General features: G+C 43.6%; 1 protein-coding gene across 1 annotated transcript in view; it reads left to right on the forward strand.

Annotated features, from left to right (window-relative positions):
- Nucleotides 1–17,894, forward strand: part of LOC137234039 (kelch-like protein 5) — a 58,394-nt gene extending 40,500 nt beyond the window's left edge. Inside the window, exons 6-8 of the mRNA XM_067757704.1 lie at nt 17,215–17,416; nt 17,503–17,592; nt 17,662–17,894. Coding sequence (XP_067613805.1) covers nt 17,215–17,416; nt 17,503–17,592; nt 17,662–17,862 — 493 coding nt within the window. The 3' untranslated portion in view covers nt 17,863–17,894. The remainder of the gene's footprint in view (nt 1–17,214; nt 17,417–17,502; nt 17,593–17,661) is intronic.
- The last annotated feature ends 3,996 nt before the right edge of the window (nt 17,895–21,890 follow it).

Below are 21,890 nucleotides of genomic sequence, written 5' to 3' on the forward strand. Positions count from 1 at the left end.
CCCGGAAACCATCAAGAATTTATCTCTCGAAGGTATGCAAATTATACCGAAAGTACCCCGACGGGATCCAAGACAGATCCCGAAAACCAACCAGAAATGATGCCGGAAGGGCCCCCAAATGATCGCGAAATAGTCCCGAAATGATTCCGGAATAGTCCCGGAAATGCCCCTAAATAACCCCGACGGGATCCCGGAAGGATCACGAAAACTATACAGAAATGATCCCGGAAGGGTCCCAAAATGATCCCGAAATAGTCCCGAAATTACCCCGGCGGGATCCCGGACCGATCCCGAAAACCATCCACAAATGATCCCGGAAGGGTCTCGATATGACCCTTACGGGATTACAAATAAGGTGAAGGTAATTATAAAACCATGTTAATAAGGCAACAGGCACATTGGAGCGAATGAAAAGTTACATAGAAACATACAGGTAAAGCTAATAAAAGCGTGCTAATAAAAACAATCGGAGGGCGGATGGTGGGAGTAGAAGGAGAGGACCACTGATCGTTCCTCTAAAATTGTCTAGATCTCGATCTGTATGTGCCAGATACCAAAAACTATTGATTTAGGAGAAAAGTTATATTGAGTTATAACAATTTATAGATTTTACACCAGAGGGGGTGATAAGGGGGGGGGGGGCGGAGGGTGTCACTGCTTACTTCGTAAGCCCTCGACTTATTTGACCGCTTGATTCTGTGATATTGGTGAAGGCCAGTATACGTAAAGTTATAATGTGTAAAAATTATTAAAAAGTAATTGCTCGAAGGGGTCGTGGGACCCCCACCCCTCTTTCCATGTGCGAAAAAAATTTCCCTAGTAGACTATTGTCTGTGTCCCAAATTTCATCAAAACCCGTGTAGCCATTCTGGCGTGATTCAGTCGCAAAGACGAAAAAATATAATAATTAAATTATAACTGTTGTAGGGGGCGGGGACCACGCCCCTTTTGAAAAATATATAGCTAGTAGATCCTTCTAGACTATTGGCTATATGTGTGCAATATTTCATCCAAATCGGTCCAGCCGTTCTTGCGTGATTGAGTCACAAAAACAAACGTCTGGACAAACATCCAAACATCTAAACATCCAAACATCCAAACTTTGCCATTTATAATATATATTAGATACTAGCCTTTACCCACGGCCCCGTCCGCAAGGAGACGTTTAAATATATGGGCTATTCGCGTTAGCCTGCTTATCAAGTTATCTGTTTAAAATTTTCTGTCTAATGCATTTTATTTTTGTAATTGAGTAAAAAACAGAACTAAATGAGCTGATAACCTTATAGGATGCCAAATGATCCCGAAATTATCCAGAATAAGCTACGAAATGACCCCCACGCTATCGCGGACGGATCCCGAAAACCATCCAGAAATGCCATAAAAACCAGAAATGACAACGACACGATTCTAGACGTATCCAGAGAACCACACAGAAATTATCCCTGAAGGTGTTCCAAAATGATCCCGAAAAGGTTCCGAAATGACTATGACGGGCTCCTGGGCGGATCTCAAAAACCATCCAGAAAATATTCAGGAAGGGTCCCTAAATTATCCCGACATACTCCAGAAAAAGTTCCGAAATGGCTCCGAGGGGATCCACGACGGATCGCGAAAACCATACAGAAATTAACCCGGAAGGGTCCCAAAATGATCCCGAAATAGTCCGGAAATGACCCAAATGGGATCCTGCACAGATCCAGAAATGATCCCGGAAGGGTCCAAAAACTATCCCGGAAAAGTAACAAAAAATCCCGAAATGCCTCCTACGGCATCCCGGACGGATCCAGAAATGATCTCGGAAGGGTCCCCAAATGATCCCAAAATGGTCCCGAAATGACCCTGATCGATCCGGCAAACCATCAAGAATTTATGCCGGAAGGGTCCCCAAATGATCCAGAAATAATACAGAAAAAGTCACGAAAGAACCCCTAGAGGATCCCCAAATGATCCCATATTAGACCCGAAAAGGTGCCGAAATAACACCGACGGGATCCCGGACAAATCCCGAAGACCATCCAGAAATAATGCCGCAAGGGATCCCAAATGATTCCGACAAAGTCCCGCATTGATTCCGACGGGATCCCGAACGGATACCGAAAATCATCCAGAAGTGATGCGGGAAAGGACCTCAAATGATCACCTAATAGTCCCGAAATTACCCTTAAGGGGCCCTGGACGGATCCCGTAAACCATTCAGAAACGATCCCGATATAGTCCCGAAGAAGTCCCGAAATGACCCTGACGGGATCCGGACAAATCCCGAAATCCTTCCAGAAATGATCTTGGGAAGGTCCCAAAATGATCCCGAAATAGTCTCGAAAAGTCCAGAAATTACCCTGACGGGATCCCGGACGAATCCTGAAAGCCATCCTTAAATAATCCCGAAAAAGTCCCGAAATGACCCTGACGGGATCCCGAAAGGATTCCGAAAACTATCCAGAAATGATGCCGAAAGGGTCCGCAAATGATCCCGTATTAGTCGAGAAAAAGTGCCGAAATGACCTCGACGGGATCCCGGACGACTCCCAAAAACCATCCAGAAATGATGCCGGTAGGTATCCCAAATGATCCAGAAATAGTCCCGAAATTATTCCGACGGGATCCTGAACGGATACCGAAAACCATGCAGAAGTGATGCCGGAAAGGTCCTCAAATGAACACCTAATAGTCCCGAAATTACCCTGACGGCATCCCGGACAGATCCCGAAATCCATCCAGAAATGATCTTCGGAGGGTCCCAAAATGATCCCGAAATAGTCTCGGAAAAGTCCAGAAATTACCCTGATGGGATCAAGGACGAATCCTGAAAAACAATCTTAAATGATGCCGAAAAAGTCCCGAAATGACCCTGATGGGAGCCCGAAAACTATCCTGAAATTATGCCGGAAAGGTCCTCAAATAATCTAATAGTTCCGAAAAGACCCTGCGGGATCCGTTCGGGACAACTATCCAGAAATGATGCAGAAAGGGACCGCAAATTATCCCGTATTAGTCGAGTAAAAGCCCCGAAATGACCCCGACGGGATGCCGGACGAATCCCAAAAACCATACAGAAATGATGCCGGAAGGGACCCCAAATGATCCCGAAAAAGTCCCGCAATTATTTCGACGGGATCCTGAATGGATACCGAAAACCATCCAGAAGTGATGCCGGAAAGGTCCTCAAATGATCACCTAATAGTCCCAAAATGACCCTGACGGCATCCCGGACAGCTCCCGAAATCCATCCAGAAATGATCTTGGGAAGGTCCCAAAATGATCACCTAATAGTCCCAAAATGACCGTGACGGAATCCCGAACGGATCCCGACAACTATCCAGAAATGATGCCGAAAGGGTCCGCAAATGATCCCGTATTAGTCGAGAAAAAGTGCCGAAATGACCTCGACGGGATCCCGGACGACTCCCAAAAACCATCCAGAAATGATGCCGGTAGGTATCCCAAATGATCCAGAAATAGTCCCGAAATTATTCCGACGGGATCCTGAACGGATACCGAAAACCATGCAGAAGTGATGCCGGAAAGGTCCTCAAATGATCACCTAATATTCCCAAAATGACCCTGACGGCATCCCGGACAGATCCCGAAATCCATCCAGAAATGATCTTGGGAAGGTCCCAAAATGATCCCGAAATAGTCCCGAAATGACCGTGACGGTATCCCGAAAGGATTCCGAAAACTATCCAGAAATGATGCCGGAAAGGTCCTCAAATGATCCCCTAATAGTCCCGAAATGACCGTGACGGGATCCCGGACGGATCCCGAAAATTATCCAGAAATGATACCGGAAAGGTCCCCAAATGATCCCCTAATAGTCCCGATATTACCCTGATGGGATCCCGGACGGATCCCGATAACCATGCCGAAAGGGTTCTTAAATGATCATGATCCCGTATTAGTCGCGAAAAAGTCCAGAAATGACCACGACGGGATCCCGGACGGATCCCGAAAACCATCCAGAAATGATGCCGAAAGGGTTCCTAAATGATCCCTTATTAGTCGCGAAAAAGTCCCGAAATGACCCCGACGAGATCCCGGACGGATCCCGAAAACCATCCAGAAATGATGCCGGAAGAGCCCCCAAATGATCCCGAAAAAGTCCCCAAATGACCCCGACGAGATCCCGGACGGATCCCGAAAACCATCCATAAATGATGCCAGAAGAGCCCCCAAATGATCCCGAAAAAGTCCCCAAATGACCCCGACGAGATCCGGTACGGATCCCGAAAACCATCCAGAAATGATGACGAAAGGGTTCCCAAATGATCCCGTATTAGTCGCGAAGAAGTCCCGAAATGACCACGACGGGATCCCGGACGGATCCCGAAAACCATCCAGAAATGATGCCGAAAGGGTTCCTAAATGATCCCTTATTAGTCGCGAAAAAGTCCCGAAATGACCCCGACGAGATCCCGGACGGATCCCGAAAACCATCCAGAAATGATGCCGGAAGAGCCCCCAAATGATCCCGAAAAAGTCCCCAAATGACCCCGACGAGATCCCGGACGGATCCCGAAAACCATCCATAAATGATGCCAGAAGAGCCCCCAAATGATCCCGAAAAAGTCCCCAAATGACCCCGACGAGATCCGGTACGGATCCCGAAAACCATCCAGAAATGATGACGAAAGGGTTCCCAAATGATCCCGTATTAGTCGCGAAGAAGTCCCGAAATGACCCCGATGGGATCCCGGACGGATCCCGAAAACCATTCAGAAATGATGCCGGAAGAGCCCCCAAATGATCCCGAAAAAGTCCCCAAATGACCCCGACGAGATCCCGGACGGATCCCGAAAACCATCCAGAAATGATGCCGAAAGGGTCCCCAAATGATCCCGTATTAGTCGCGAAAAAGTCCCGAAATGACCCCGACGGGATGCCGGACGAATCTCGAAGACCATCCAGAAATGATGCCTAAAGGGACCCAAAATAACCCCGAAAAAGTCCCGTAATGATCCCGGCAACCATCAAGAATTTATCTCTCGAAGGTACGCAAATGATCCCGAAAGTACCCCGACGGGATCCCGGACGGATCCCGAAAACCATCCAGAAATGATGCCGGAAGGGTCCCCAAATGATCGCGAAATAATCCCGAAATGATTCCGGAATAGTCCCGAAAATGTCCCAAAATAACCCCGACGGGATCCCGGACGGATCCCGAAAACTATACAGAAATGATCCCGGAAGGGTCCCAAAATGATCCCGAAATAGTCCCGAAATTACCCCGGCGGGATCCCGAAAACCATCCAGAAATGATGCCGGAAGGGTCCCCAAATGATCGCGAAATAATCCCGAAATGATTCCGGAATAGTCCCGAAAATGTCCCAAAATAACCCCGACGGGATCCCGGACGGATCCCGAAAACTATACAGAAATGATCCCGGAAGGGTCCCAAAATGATACCGAAATAGTCCCGAAAAAGTCCCGAATTGATCCCGGAAGGGTCTCCATATGAGGTGAAGCTAATTATAAAACCATGTTAATAAGGCAGCAGGTGCATTGGAGCGAATGAAAAGTTACATAGAAACATACAGGTAAAGCTAATAAAAGCGTGCTAATAAAAACAATTGAAGGAGGGCGGATGGCGGGAGTAAAAGGAGAGGACCACTGATCGTTCCTCCAAAATTGTCTAGATCTCGATCTGTATGTGCCACATACCAAAAACTATTGATTTAGGAGAAAATTTATATTGAGTTATAACAATTTATAGATTATACACCAGAGGGGTGATAAAGGGGGGGCGGAGGGTGTCACTGCTTACTTTATAAGCCCTCGACTTATTTGACCCCTTGATTCTGTGATATTGGTGAAGGCCAGTATACGTAAAGTTATGTGTACAAATTATTAAAAAGTAATTGCTCGAAGGGGTCGTGGGACCCACACCCCTCTTTCCGTGTTCGAAAAAAATTTCGCTAGTAGTCTGTGTCCCAAATTGCATCAAAATCCGTTTAGCCGTTCTGGCGTGATTCAGTCACAAAAACGAAAAAATATAATAATTAAATTATAACCGTTCCTAGGGGGCGGCGACCACGCCCCTTTTGAAAAATATATAGCTAGTAGATCCTTCTAGACTATTGGCTATATGTATGCAAAATTTCATCCAAATCGGTTCAGCCGTTCTTGCGTGATTGAGTCACAAAGACAAACGTCTGGACAAACATCCAAACATCCAAACATCCAAACATCTAAACATCCAAACTTTGCCATTTATAATATACTAGCCTTTACCCGCGGCCCCGTCCGCAAGGAAAATTTTAAATATATGGGCTATTCGCGTTAGCCTGCTTATTATCTGTTTAAAATTTTTTTTCTGTCTAATGCATTTTATTTTTGTAATTGAGTAAAAAAAAGAACTAAATGAGCTGATAACCTGATAGGATCCCAAATGATCCCGAAATTATCCAGAAAAAGCTACGAAATGACCCCAACGCTATCGCGGACGGATCCCGAAAACCATCCAGAAATGCCCCGAAAGGGTCTCCCGAATAGTCCCAAAAAAACCCGAAATGAGAGCGACACGATTCTAGACGTACGTAGAGAACCACACAGAAATGATCCCTGAAGGTGTTCCAAAATGATCCCGAAAAGGTTCCGAAATGACCCTGACGGGCTCCCGGGCGGATCTCAAAAACCATCCAGAAAATATCCAGGAAGGGTCCCTAAATTATCCCGACTAACTCCAGAAAAAGTTCCGAAATGGCTCCGAGAGGATCCACGACGGATCGCGAAAACCATACAGAAATGATTCCGGAAGGATTCCAAAATGATCCCGAAATAGTCCGGAATTGACCCAGATGGGATCCCGCACAGATCCAGAAATTATCCCGGAAGGGTGCAAAAACTATCCCGGAAAAGTAACAAAAAATCCCGAAATGGCTCCTACGGCATCCCGGACGGATCCAGAAATGATCTCGGTAGGGTCCCCAAATGATCCCAAAATAGTCCCGAAATGACCCTGATGGATCCGGCAAACCATCAAGAAATTATGCCGAAAGGGTCCCAAAATGATCCCGAAATAATACAGAAAAAGTCACGAAACGACCCCTAGAGGATCCCCAAATGATCCCGTATTAGCCCCGAAAAGGTCCCGAAATAACCCCGACGGGATCCCGGACAAATCCCGAAAACCATCCAGAAATGATGCCGGAAGGAATCCCAAATGATTCCGTAAAAGTCCCGCATTGATTCCGACGGGATCCCGAACGGATACCGAAAATCATCCAGAAGTGATGCCGGAAAGGTCCTCAAATGATCACCTAATAGTCCCGAAATGACCCTTAAGGGGTCATGGACGGATCCCATAAACCATCCAGAAATGATCCCGATATAGTCCCGAAGAAGTCCCGAAATGACCCTGACGGGATCTCGAACGCACCCCTAAATGACCCTGACGGGATCCCGGACAGATCCCGAAATCCATCCAGAAATGATCTTGGGAGGGACCCCAAATGATCCAGAAAAAGTCCCGCAATGATTCCGAGGGGATCCTGATCGGATACCGAAAACCATCCAGAAGTGATGCCGGAAAGGTCCTCAAATGATCACCTAATACCAAAATGACCCTGACGGCATCCCGGACTGATCCCAAAATCCATCCAGAAATGATCTTGGGAAGGTCCCAAAATTATCCCGAAATAGTCTCGGAAAAGTTCAGAAATTACCCTGACGGGTTCCCGGACGAATCCTGAAAGCCATCTCTAAATGATCCCGAAAAAGTCCCGAAATGACCCTGACTGGACCCCGAAAGGATCCCGAAAACTATCCAGAAATGATGCCGGAAATGTCCTCAAATGATCACCTAATAGTTCCGAAAAGACCCTGACGGGATCCCGAACGGATCCCGACAACTATCTAGAAATGATGCCGAAAGGGCCCGCAAATGATCCCGTATTAGTCGAGAAAAAGTCCCGAAATGAACCCGACGGGATGCCGGACGAATCCCAAAAACCATCCAGAAATGATGCCGGAAGGGACACCAAATGATCCCGAAAAAGTCCCGCAATAATTCCGACGGGATCCTGAGCGGATACCGAAAACCATCCAGAAGTGATGCCGAAAAGGTCCTCAAATGATCACCTAATAGTCCCAAAATGACCCTGACGGCATCCCGGACAGATCCCGAAATCCATCCAGAAATGATCTTGGGAGGGTCCCAAAATTATCCCGAAATAGTCTGGGAAAAGTCCAGAAATTACCCTGACGGATCCCGGACGAATCCTGAAAACCAATCTTAAATGATGCCGAAAAAGTCCCGAAATGACCCTGATGGGACCCGGAATGGATCCCGAAAACTAACCAGAAATGATGCCGGAAAGGTCCTCAAATGATCTCCCAATAGTTCCGAAAAGACCCTGACGGGATCCCGAACGGATCCCGACAACTATCCAGAAATGATACCGAAAGGGCCCGCAAATGATCCCGTATTAGTCGAGAAAAAGTCCCGAAATGACCCCGACGGGATGCCGGACGAATCCCAAAAACCATCCAGAAATGATGTCGGAAGGGACCCCAATGATCCCGAAAAAGTCCCGCAATTATTCCGACGGGAATCTGAACGGATACCGAAAACCATCCAGAAGTGATGCCGGAACGGTCCTCAAATGCTCACCTAATAGTCTCAAAATGACCCTGAGGCCATCCAGGACAAATCCCGAAATCCATCCAGAAATCACCTTGGGAAGGTCCCAAAATGATCCCGAAATAGTCTCGGAAAAGTCCAGAAATTACCCTGACGGGTTCCCGGACGAATCCTGAAAGCCATCCTTAAATGATCCCGAAAAAGCCCCGAAATGATCCTGACGGGATCCCGAAAGGATTCCAAAAACTATCCAGAAATGATGCCGGAAAGGTCCTCAAATGATCCCCTAATAGTTCCGAAATTACCGTGACGGGATCCCGAACGGATCCCGACAACTATCCAGAAATTATGCCGAAAGGGTCCGCAAATGATCCCGTATTAGTCGAGAAAAAGTCCCGAAATGACCCCGACGGGATCCCGGACGAATCCCAAAAACCATCCAGAAATGATGCCGGTAGGTATCCCAAATGATCCCGAAATAATCCCGAAATGACCTCGTCGGCATCCCGGACGGATACCGAAAATTATCCAGAAATGATGCCGGAAAGGTCCACAAATGATCCCCTAATAGTCCCGAAATTACCCTGATGGGATCCTGGACGGATCCCGAAAATCATCCAGAAATGATGCCAGAAGAGCCCTCAAATGATCCCGAAAAAGTCCCCAAATGACCCCGACGATATCCCGGACGGAACCCGAAAACCATCCAGAAATGATGCCGGAAGAGCCCCCAAATGATCCCGAAAAAGTCCCCAAATGACCCCGACGAGATCCCGCACGGATCCCGAAAACCATCCAGAAATGATGCCGGAAGAGCCCCAAATGATCCCGAAAAAGTCCCCAAATGACCCCGACATACTCCAGAAAAGGTTCCGAGGGAATCAACGACGGATCGCGAAAACCATACAGAAATGATTCCGGAAGGATCCCAAAATGATCCCGAAATAGTCCGGAAATGACCCAGATGGGATCCCGCACAGATCCAGAAATGATCCCGGAAGGGTCCAAAAACTATCCCGGAAAAGTAACAAAAAATCCCGGAATGGCTCCTACGGCATCCCGGACGGATCCAGAAATGATCTCGGAAGGGTCCCCAAATGATCCCAAAATGGTCCCGAAATGACCCTGATGGATCCGGCAAACCATCAAGAAATTATGCCGGAAGGGTCCCCAAATGATCCCGAAATAAAACAGAAAAAGTCACGAAACAACCCTAGAGGATCCCCAAATGATCCCGTATTAGCCCCGAAAAAGTCCCAAAATGACCCTGACGGGATCCCGAAAGGATTCCGAAAACAATACAGAAATGATGCCGGAAAGGTTCTCAAATGATCCCCTAATAGTCCCGAAATGACCGTGACGGGATCCCGACAACTATCCAGAAATGATGCCGAAAGGGTCCGCAAATGATCCCGTATTAGTCGAAAAAAAGTCCCGAAAGCACCACGACGGAATCCCGGACGAATCCCAAAAACCATCCAGAAATGATGCCGGTAGGTATCCCAAATGATCCCGAAATAGTCCCGAAATGACCTCGTCGGCATCCCGGACGGATCCCGAAAATTATCCAGAAATGATGCCGGAAAGGTTCCCAAATGATCCCCTAATAGTCCCGAAATTACCCTAATGGGATCCCGGACGGATCCCGAAAACCATCCAGAAATGATGCCGAAAGGGTTCCCAAATGATCCGGTATTAGTCGCGAAAAAGTCCCGAAATGACCCCGACGGGATCCCGGACGGATCCCGAAAACCATCCAGAAATGATGCCGAAAGGGTTCCCAAATGATCCCGTATTAGTCGCGAAAAAGTTCCGAAATGACCCCGACGGGATCCCGGACGGATCCCGAAAACCATCCAGAAATGATGCCGGATGAGCCCCAAAATGATCCCGAAAAAGTCCCCAAATGATCCCGGCGAGATCGCGGACGGATCCCGAAAACCATCCAGAAATGATGCCGGAAGAGCCCCCAAATGATCCCGAAAAGTCCCCAAATGACCCCGACGATATCCCGGACGGATCCCGAAAATCATCCAGAAATGATGCCGGAAGAGCCCCCAAATGATCCCGAAAAAGTCCCCATATGACCCCGACGAGATCCCGCACGGATCCCGAAAACCATCCAGAAATGATGCCGGAAGGGTCCCCAAATGATCGCAAAATAGTCCCGAAATGATTCCGGAATATTCCCGAAAATGTTCTAAAATAACCCCGACGGGATCCAGGACGGATCCCGTAAACTATACAGAAATGATCCCGGAAGGGTCCCAAAATGATCCCGAAATAGTCCCGAAAAAGTCCCGAAATTACCCCGGCGTAATCCCGGACCGATCCCGAAAACCATCCAGAAATGATCCCGGAAGGGTCTCGATATGACCCTTACGGGATTACAAATAAGGTGAAGCTAATTATAAAACCATGTTAATAAGGCAGCAGGCGCATTGGAGCGAATAAAAAGTTAGATAGAAACATACAGGTAAAGCTAATAAAAGCGTGCTAATAAAAACAATTGATGGAGGGCGGATGGCGGGAGTAGAGGAGAGGACCACTGATCGTTCCTCCAAAATTGTCTAGATCTCGTTCTGTATGTACCAGATACCAAAAACTATTGATTTAGGAGAAAATTTAGATTGAGTTATAACAATTTATGGATTTTACACCAGAGGGGGAGATAAAGGGGGGCGGGCGGAGGGTGTCACTGCTGACTTTGTAAGCCCTCGACTTATTTGACCCCTTGAGTCTGTGATATTGGTGAAGGCCAGTATACGTAAAGTTATAATGTGTAAAAATTATGAAAAATAATTTCTCGAAGGGGTCGTGGGACCCCCACCCCTCTTTCCATGTTCGAAAAAAATTTCGCTAGTAGACTACTGTCTGTGTCCCAATTTCATCAAAATCCGTGTAGCCATTCTGGCGTGATTCAGTCGCAAAGACGAAAAAATATAATAATTAAATTATAACTGTTCCTAGGGGGCGGGGACCACGCCCCTTTTGAAAAATATATAGCTAGTAGATCCTTCTAGACTATTGGCTATATGTGTGCAAAATTTCATACAAATCGGTCCAGCCGTTCTTGCGTTATTGAGTCACAAAGACAAACGTCTGGACAAACATCCAAACATCCAAACATCCAAACATCCAAACATCTAAACATCCTAACATCCAAACATCCAAACATCCAAACATCTTAACATCCAAACTTTCCCATTTATAATATATTGCCATTTATAATATATATTAGATATTAGATTAGATATGTATATTAGATTAGATTAGATATTAGATACTAGCCTTTACCCGCGGCCCCGTCCGCAAGGAGAAAATTAAATATACGGGATATTCACGTTAGCCTGCTTATCAAGTTATCTGTTTAAAAAGATGTTTCTGTCCAATACATTTTATTTTTGTAATTGAGTAAAAAAAGAACTAAATGAGCTGATAACCTGACAGGATCCCCAAATGATCCCGAAATTATCCAGAAAAATCCACGAAATGACCCCGACGCTATCGGGGACAGATCCCGAAAACCAGAAATGCCACGGAAGGGTCTCCAAAAGTTCCCGGAATAGTCCCAAAACACCCGAATTGAAAACGACACGATTCTAGACTTATCCAGAGAACCACAAAGAAATGATGCCTGAAGGGTACCAAAATGATCCCGAAATAATCCCGAAAAAGTTCCGAAATGACCCTGACGGGCTCCCGGACGTTTCTCAAAAACCATCCAGAAAATATTCAGGAAGGGTCCTTAGGGGATCCACGACGGATCGCGAAAACCATACAGAAATGATTCCGGAAGGGTCCCAAAATGATCCCGTATTAGTCCCGAAAAAGTCCTGAAATGACCCCGACGGGATCCCGGACGGATTCCGAAAACTATCCAGAAATGATGCCGGAAAGGTCCTCAAATGATCCCCTAATAGTCCCGAAATGACCCTGACGGGATCTCGAACGGACTCCTAAATGACCCTGACGGTATCCCGGACAGATCTCGAAATCCATCCAGTAATGATCTTGGAAACCCAAAATAATCCCGAAACAATATCTGAAAAGTCCAGAAATTACCCCGACGGGATCCCTCACGGATCCCAAAAACTATCCAGAAATGATGCCGGAATGTCCTCAAAAGATCCCCTAATAGTCCCGAAATGACCGAAAACCATCCAGAAATTATGCCGGAAGGGACCCCAAATGATCCCGAATACCATACAGAAATGATGCCGGAAAATACCCCAAATGATCCCCAAATAGTCCCAAAAAAGTTCCGAAATGACCCGGAAGGGATCCCGAAAACCATCCAGAAATTATGCCAAAAGGGTCCCCTAATGATCCGATACCAGTCGATAAAAAGTCCCGAAATAACCCCGACGGGATGCCGGACGGATCCTCAAAATCATATAGAAATGATGCGGGAAGGTACCCCAAATGATCCCGAAATAGTCCCGAAATCACCCTGGCAGGATCCCGTACGGATCCCGAAAACCATCCAGAAATGATGCCGAAAGGCTCCCCTAATTATCCCGTATTAGTCCCGAAAAAGTCCCGAAATGACCCCGACGGGATTCCTGACGGATCCCGAAAAGCATCCAGAAATAATGCCGAAAAGGTCCCCAAATCATCCCGTATTAGTCAAGAAAAAGTCCTGAATTGACCCCGTCGGGATCCCGGATGGATCCCGAAAACTATCCAGAAATGATGCCGGAAGGTATCCCGAAATAGTCCCGTAATGACCCTGACGGGATCCCGGACGGATCCCTAAAACCATCTAGAAATGGTGCCGGAAGGTACCTCAAATGATCCCGAAATAGTACCGAAATGACCCCGACGGGATCCCGGACGGATCCCGAAAACCATCTAGAAATGATGCCGGAAGGTACCCCAAATGATCCCGAAATAGTCCCGAAATGACCCCGACGGGATACCGGACGGATCCCGAAAACCATCCAGAAATGATGCCGAAAGCGTCCCAAATGATCCCGTATTCTTCGGGAAAAATTCCCGAAATGACCCCGACGGAATCCCGGACGGATCCTCAAAACCATATAGAAATGATGCCGGAAGGTACCCCAAAGGATCCCGAAATAGTTCCGTAATGAACCTGACGGGATCCCGGCCGGATCCCGAAAACCATCTAGAAATGATGCCGGAAGGTACCCCAAATGATCCCGAAATAGTCCCGAAATGACCCCGACGGGATCCCGGACGGATCCCGAAAAACATACAGAAATGATGCTGGAAGCGTCCCCAAATGATCCCGTATTAGTCGAGAAAAAGTCCCGAAATGAACCCGACTGGTTCCCGGACGGATCCCGAAAAGCATCCAGATATGATGCCGAAAGGGTCCCCAAATGATCCCGTATAAGTCGAGAAAAAGTCCCGAAATGACCAAGACGGGATCCCGGACGGATCCCGAAAATCATCCAGAAATGATGCCGAAAGCGTCCCCAAATGATCCCGTATTAGTCAAGAAAAAGTCCCGAAATGACACCAACGGGTTCCCGGACGGATCCCGAAAAGCATCCAGATATGATGCCGAAAGGGTCGCCAAATGATCCCGTATTAGTCGAGAAAAAGTCCCGAAATAACCCCGACGGGATCCCGGACGGATCCTCAAAATCATATAGAAATGGTGCCGGAAGGTAACCCAAATGAACCCAAAATAGCCCCGAAATGACCCTGATTGGATCCTGGACGGATCCCGAAAACCATCTAGCAATGATGCCGGAAGGTACCTCAAATGAACCCGTATTAGTCGAGAAAAAGTCCCAAAATTACCCTGAAGGGATCCCGAACGGATCCCGAAAACCATACAGAAATGATGCCGAAAAGGTCCCCAAATGATCCCGTATAAGTCGAGAAAAAGTCCCGAAATGACCAAGACGGGATCCCGGACGGATATCGAAAACCATCCAGAAATGATGCCGAAAGCGTCCCCAAATGATCCCGTATTAGTCGAGAAAAAGTCCCGAAATGACCCCGACGGGATCCCGGACGGATCCCGAAAACCATCTAGAAATAATGCCGGAAGGTACCCCAAATGATCCCGAAATAGTCCCGAAATGACCCCGACGGGATCCCGGACGGATCCCGAAAAACATACAGAAATGATGCCGAAAGCGTCCCCAAATGATCCCGTATTAGTCGAGAAAAAGTCCCGAAATGAACCCGACTGGTTCCCGGACGGATCCCGAAAAGCATCCAGATATGATGCCGAAAGGGTCCCCAAATGATCCCGTATAAGTCGAGAAAAAGTCCCGAAATGACCAAGACGGGATCCCGGACGGATCCCGAAAATCATCCAGAAATGATGCCGAAAGCGTCCCCAAATGATCCCGTATTAGTCAAGAAAAAGTCCCGAAATGACACCAACGGGTTCCCGGACGGATCCCGAAAAGCATCCAGATATGATGCCGAAAGGGTCGCCAAATGATCCCGTATTAGTCGAGAAAAAGTCCCGAAATAACCCCGACGGGATCCCGGACGGATCCTCAAAATCATATAGAAATGGTGCCGGAAGGTAACCCAAATGAACCCAAAATAGCCCCGAAATGACCCTGATTGGATCCTGGACGGATCCCGAAAACCATCTAGCAATGATGACGGAAGGTACCTCAAATGAACCCGTATTAGTCGAGAAAAAGTCCCAAAATTACCCTGAAGGGATCCCGAACGGATCCCGAAAACCATACAGAAATGATGCCGAAAAGGTCCCCAAATGATCCCGTATAAGTCGAGAAAAAGTCCCGAAATGACCAAGACGGGATCCCGGACGGATATCGAAAACCATCCAGAAATGATGCCGAAAGCGTCCCCAAATGATCCCGTATTAGTCGAGAAAAAGTTCCGAAATGACCCCGACGGGTTCCGGACGGATCCCGAAAACCATCGAGAAATGATGCCGAAAGAGTCCCCAAATGATCCCGTATAAGTCGAGAAAAAGTCCCGAAATGACCAAGACGGGATCCCGGACGGATCCCTAAAACCATCTAGCAATGATGCCGGAAGCTACCCCAAATGATCCCGTATTAGTCGCGAAAAAGTCCAGAAATGACCCCGACGGGATCCCTGATGGATCCCGAAAACCATCTAGAAATGATGCCGCAAGGTACCTCAAAGGAACCCGTATTAGTCGAGAAAAAGTCCCAAAGTGACCCTGAAGGGATCCCGAAAGGATCCCGAAAACCACACAGAAATGATGCCGAAAGGGTCCCCAAATGATCCCGTATTAGTCGAGAAAGGGCCCCGAAATGCCCCTGACGGGATCCGGACGGAACCCGAAAACCATCCAGAAATGATGCCGAAAGGGTCCTCAAATGATCCCGTATCAGTCGAGAAAAAGTCCAGAAATGACCCCGACGGGACCCGGACGGATCCCGAAAACCATCCAGAAATGGTGCCGAAAGGCTCCCCAAATGATCCCGTCTTAGTCGAGAAAAAGTTCCGAAATGACCCCGACGGGATCCCGGACGGATCCCGAAAACCGTCCAGAAATGATGCCGGAAAGGTCCCCAAATGATCGCGAAATAGTCCCGAAATGATCCCGGAATAGTCCCGAAAATGTCCCAAAATAATCCCGACGGAATCCCGGACGAATCCCGAAAACTATACACAAATGATCCCGGAAGGGTCCTAAAATAATCCCGGAATAGTCCCGAAAAAGTCCAGAAATGACCCCGGCGGGATCGCGGACGGATCCCGAAAACCATCCAGAAATGATCCCTGAAGGGTCACGAGATGACCCAAACGGGATTACAAATAGGGTGAAGATAATTATAAAACCATGTTAATAAGGCAACAGGCGCGTTGGAGCGAATAAAAAGTTAGATAGAAACATACAGGTAAAGCTAATAAAAGCGTGCTTTTAAAAACAATTGATGGAGGGCGGATGACGGGAGTAGAGGAGAGGACCACTGATCGTTCCTCCAAAATTGTCTAGATCTCGTTCTGTATGTACCAGATACCAAAAACTATTGATTTAGGAGAAAATTTAGATTGAGTTATAACAATTTATGGATTTTACACCAGAGGGGGAGATAAAGGGGGGCGGGCGGAGGGTGTCACTGCTTACTTTGTAAGCCCTCGACTTATTTGACCCCTTGAGTCTGTAATATTGGTGAAGGCCAGTATACGTAAAGTTATAATGTGTAAAAATTATTGAAAAATAATTTCTCGAAGGGGTCGTGGGACCCCCACCCCTCTTTCTATGTTCGAAAAAAATTTCTCTAGTAGACTACTGTCTGTGTCCCAAATTTCATCAAAATCCGTGTAGCCATTCTGGCGTGATTCAGTCGCAAAGACGAAAAAATATAATAATTAAATTATAACTGTTCCTAGGGGGCGGGGACCACGCCCCTTTTGAAAAATATATAGCTAGTAGATCCTTCTAGACTATTGGCTATATGTGTGCAAAATTTCATCCAAATCGGTCCAGCCGTTCTTGCGTTATTGAGTCACAAAGACAAACGTCTGGACAAACATCCAAACATCCAAACATCCAAACATCCAAACATCCAAACATCCAAACATCCAAACATCCAAACATCTAAACATCCAAACATCCAAACATCTTAACATCCAAACTTTGCCATTTATAATATATATTAGATTAGATTCCGCACATCATACTTTTTCAGGTATTCCGTTTCTAATGGATGGAAGTCAGTAAGTAATATGATTACACCACGTTTTGGCGCTTGCATAGTTGCTTTCAATCACAAAATTTATGTAATGGGTGGATATAATGGAAATAAATTGAAATCTGTTGAATGCTATGATCCCATAACGAACTGCTGGACTCAATGTGTTGATATGAATGAAACACATCATTTTGCTAGTGTAAGTGCAAAAACAAATAATAAATTGTTATATGTACATGTATACATAACTAATTTCATATAATTACTATCTTCAATATATTTTAGGCCACTGTGCACAATGGACAAATATTTGTATTGGGAGGATACTCTGGCGCAGTGGAGCGTTACGACCCACAGATTAACAAATGGACCGAGGTTAATAAAACATACAAATTTGTATTGCAATTTTAAAAATCTTAACGCACATCAACCTCTTTTTTGTAGATTTGTTCTTTGAGCAACGAGTCTTGGCTAACTGGTCCCATTTCTATCGACAATCAATTGTGGGCTGTGGGTGGCGTAGATTCTAATTGTGTTTCAATTTACGATGAACAAAATGATAAATGGATCGTTAAGAGAGAAATACCTCAAAAAGGTGAATACTATTGTTTTACTGTACCAAAAGTTCTACTTAAAAGTGAATAATAATTGTGAAAGTTAAACAAAATATACGTAAATACTCACACAAATTATTGAAGGTGATGTCTCATTTCTTTGTAAAAAAACAGGTGATTTTCCGATTTTTTTAAATATTTCATATCGGGTTACACTTTGCCTAAATACTTCACAGTAGAGCTGCAAAGGTATCGATATAAATATCGATACATCGATACCAGGTTCGTGGTGCGATTATCGATGTTTTTTTCTAAATGTCGAGTGGTTTATTCCCATTTCTTATTCCTTTTTATAGCGGCAGAATTACCAGCGTCTAAAACTTTGGTAAGACAAATAAAACATGAATAAATAAAATTACATATGTACATTGTGCCAGATTTGTGTTTATTTTAGATGAATACCTAACAAGTTGGTGGCTCTGAATATTGAAAAATTCTTACAAAAGTTCAATGTGAACGTTACGTTATTTTTTCTCATATTATATACACATATATACATGTATTCGTATATGTAGATATACACGCAACAGAAGACATCATTGATTTTGAAGACGAAAATTGTGTTTTCAAAAAGCTACGAAGTACAAAGTCAAGCATTTGGACCCATTTTGACAAAATCAGTAATACTATTGCAAAAAATGTTATACAACTAGTGTTTCACCATCTAGAACGATCGCATAGAACTGCAAATTTAGATTCGCCAAATAAGATTAATTTTTATATGAAAAAATATATGAAGATCCATCATCACGTAAAAGGCTTTTTCCAGCACCCTACTGGGGTTTAGCCACCGCACACGTTCGACCTTTTCCCATAGTGGATGACAAAGGGTGTCGTAACTTTGTATATACCCTCGCTTCGCTGTATAGGCTACCATCGCGGACAACTTTGCAGAATGTGTTTTATGATCATTTCGAAGTTATGAAGACAATATTACATATATATATATATATATATATATATATATGTATACATTATATTTACATAAATGTCTGATATATACCTGATATTGCTTTTAAATTGAGTAAGCGCTTTTAACTATAACAAAAAATTCGATATATATCGCGATATATCGATACCCTCCCTCTTAAATATCGAGTATGCCGAATATCGATACTTTTGCAGCTCTACTTCACAGTGGCTAACCTGCAAAGCTACAGGGCAATGTTCTCCCTAAAATATGGTTTAACAATTCCCTCCTCATAAAAATTGCGTTTAAGTATGCTAAACTCTTTAGAAATTGTGGTGTCATCTTATAAAGACCACCTTTGGGCAATCAATTGACTAACTTGTAGGTTGTGTCAACGTGCTCTGAGCAAACGTACGGACACTTAAGGAGGCTATATTCCCTTGCTTTGTATACTTCAAACGATGTTTCTTCCACCAAAGCAATTTTCGGGAGTTCGAAAAACTTCTTTTCTGGGCTAATATTTCGTATTAAAATATTTCAAGCGCATGTGGCTAATTTTTGTTTTTTTTTTTAATAACTATGAAAGTAATTTAGTCGTATCGGTTAATATGAAATCCATCAAAATTAGAAAAATTCGTTACATTTTTCAATCTGGCAGCCTGCTTTTTGTGAAATTGTCTTTGTCCCCGCAAAATTCAAGTGGCTAACGTCACACTAAATGGAACTAACTCCATTTTTTGTATCATGGATAAAACATATTAAAATTACAAAGTTCAAAGTAACTTAAACACAAAGTTAAATAAAAATAATAAGAATCCTACATACATGAATAGAAAACGACATATGAAACAACTCGCCGCCAGGTGGCGCAAGGATCGAAATATTAAAAAATAGTATTTGTGGTCCGATTTGGCTCATATTTGGAACACCAATTAAAAAATTGCCACCAGGTGGCGCAAGGATCGACATAGTCAAAAAAATTGTATTTGGGGTCCGATATGGCTCATATTTCGTACTTGTCTGGCTCATTGGACAAATATTACATACAGTAGGGTAGAAGTGACATCAAAATAATTTGGAGCACATACATAAGTTCAAAGTTTTATTTTTAGATTTATGAAAGTGCGTTTTTCTGAAACTAGTGTACTTCGCACTCCTAAGTCAGCACGTTCGTTCATATATATTTTGCAATAAAATTGCGTGTGTTACTGTATTCTAAATCGATATGTATGCACATAAATCGTCCTAAGCGAATTATTATTGTCTCAGAAGACCAATGCATTTTCATCCTGAAGGAAATTTCCATCCCGAAAAAGCACAATTACGCCTTAAACAGTAACGGTATGGCAACGCTTCTAACAAAACAACAAACATTATGAAACTTCAAAAATCCCTAAATACGTCAAAAAATATTGAGTGAACTACCTTCTTTTTTATACCATGGTTTTATCAATATTTTAATTGCCAATAATTGTTTTTGTTTTTTTTTATTTTGTTTTTGGAATAGTAAGTAGAAAATTTACTTACTATTCCATAAACAAAATAAAATTTACTTACTATTCCAAAAACAACATAAAAATTTTCAATTATCGAAAAATTAAAAAAACAATAATCATTACAAAAAAGTATTGTTCTGGCCTTGAGCTCGTTTCGAACTTTGAATAATTTTCAATATTGATTTTTGAATTATCAAAAATTTTCATGATATAAAATTTGGATTCGAAAGAAACGATTTTTTAAATAAATATAAAAATATATTAATCAACCACGTTACTCGTATTACTACAACTGGCGATCCCGTCTATACACCTAAAATTGTGCTATAAAAATTAATGTATTTCATTAAAAAAAATAAAAAAAATGTATTTCATTAGTGCGCCTAAAATCAGGTAAAAGAACAATTTTAAATAGTGTTGTGCAAAATATAAACAGTATTAAAAAAACATATTTTAACAACATCTACAATAACAATATAAATCAATATTATCAACAACTCCAAAAACTGCATTCCTATTGTTGTTGTGGAAGCCCTCAAGTCGGTGTTTATTGTCTTGGAATTTGTCAGCAGTATCAATTTTTCGTGCTTGTGGTTGAAGTTAATAATTATTTGAATAGTGTTCTATTGAATTATCAATGTGGAATATCATCGATCAACTTTTGCTGTTGGCTGTTATTTAAAAACTATGTTTTTACAAGAAGACTTCATTTATTATTAAACTGCAATTAGCTTCTTCATTCATTCGTGATGTTCATCAACAAAAGTAAAAAACTGAGGTAAAAGCAATACAAGGCAAAGCAAAATAAAGTACAAGAAAAAAATTAAAAACAAAAAATAACCAACTGTGAATAGCTTTTCATACAATAAGTCGCTAACACCGAAAGCGCGATCAAGTCAACGATTATTAAGTGCTGTGCGCTAAATCAAACTCTCAGATTAAAAATTTAAATACAACGTCAGCAGTAGGAACCAGTGAATATAATAAAGGTGTACAACAACATCAAACTCACGAGCAATCTGACATAGCATATAGATCATCTTATTTATATCCACATTTGTCAAATGCAAATGCTTAAAATAGTGGGACAAGCATCAATCTATCTCTCAGAGACTCAATCCCTTCTAAAGCCATTGCATAATTTCTTCAATCAATTTTAAAGCCATTGCATAATTTCTTCATCATATACCATGTTTTTTTTTTTTTTAATTAAGAGGCTACTAGTAACAGAGTGAGTAAAAATGTACTGTATCAATAAAAATTAAAATGAAGACGAGCGATCATCCAAACAAAATTACGGTCCTACATATCAATGAAGAAAATTAAATCAAGAAAAAGAGACGACGATTGCAATTTTAGAAGAAGAATTGAGCGATTTTTTAAAGGGGCGAATATTAATTTAATTTAAATTATATAAATACATTTTATTTATTTTAAATAATTATGTGTCATTCTCCACCACATAGCACACATACCTCTACACCACTGGCGCGGATCTACGGGGGTTCAGAAATTAAAATATACACTTATTGAAATCATTCTACGTTCGGAATTGTTCATGCCTATTATCTATTTTCAAATTGTTAGCTTACGATGATTTGACAAACAAAACGAGAAAATCACGAAACATCATACATACAGTGAAGACTATTT

Source organism: Eurosta solidaginis, chromosome 5 (genome assembly GCF_040869045.1).
Source record: "Eurosta solidaginis isolate ZX-2024a chromosome 5, ASM4086904v1, whole genome shotgun sequence".
NCBI lineage: Eukaryota > Metazoa > Arthropoda > Insecta > Diptera > Tephritidae > Eurosta > Eurosta solidaginis.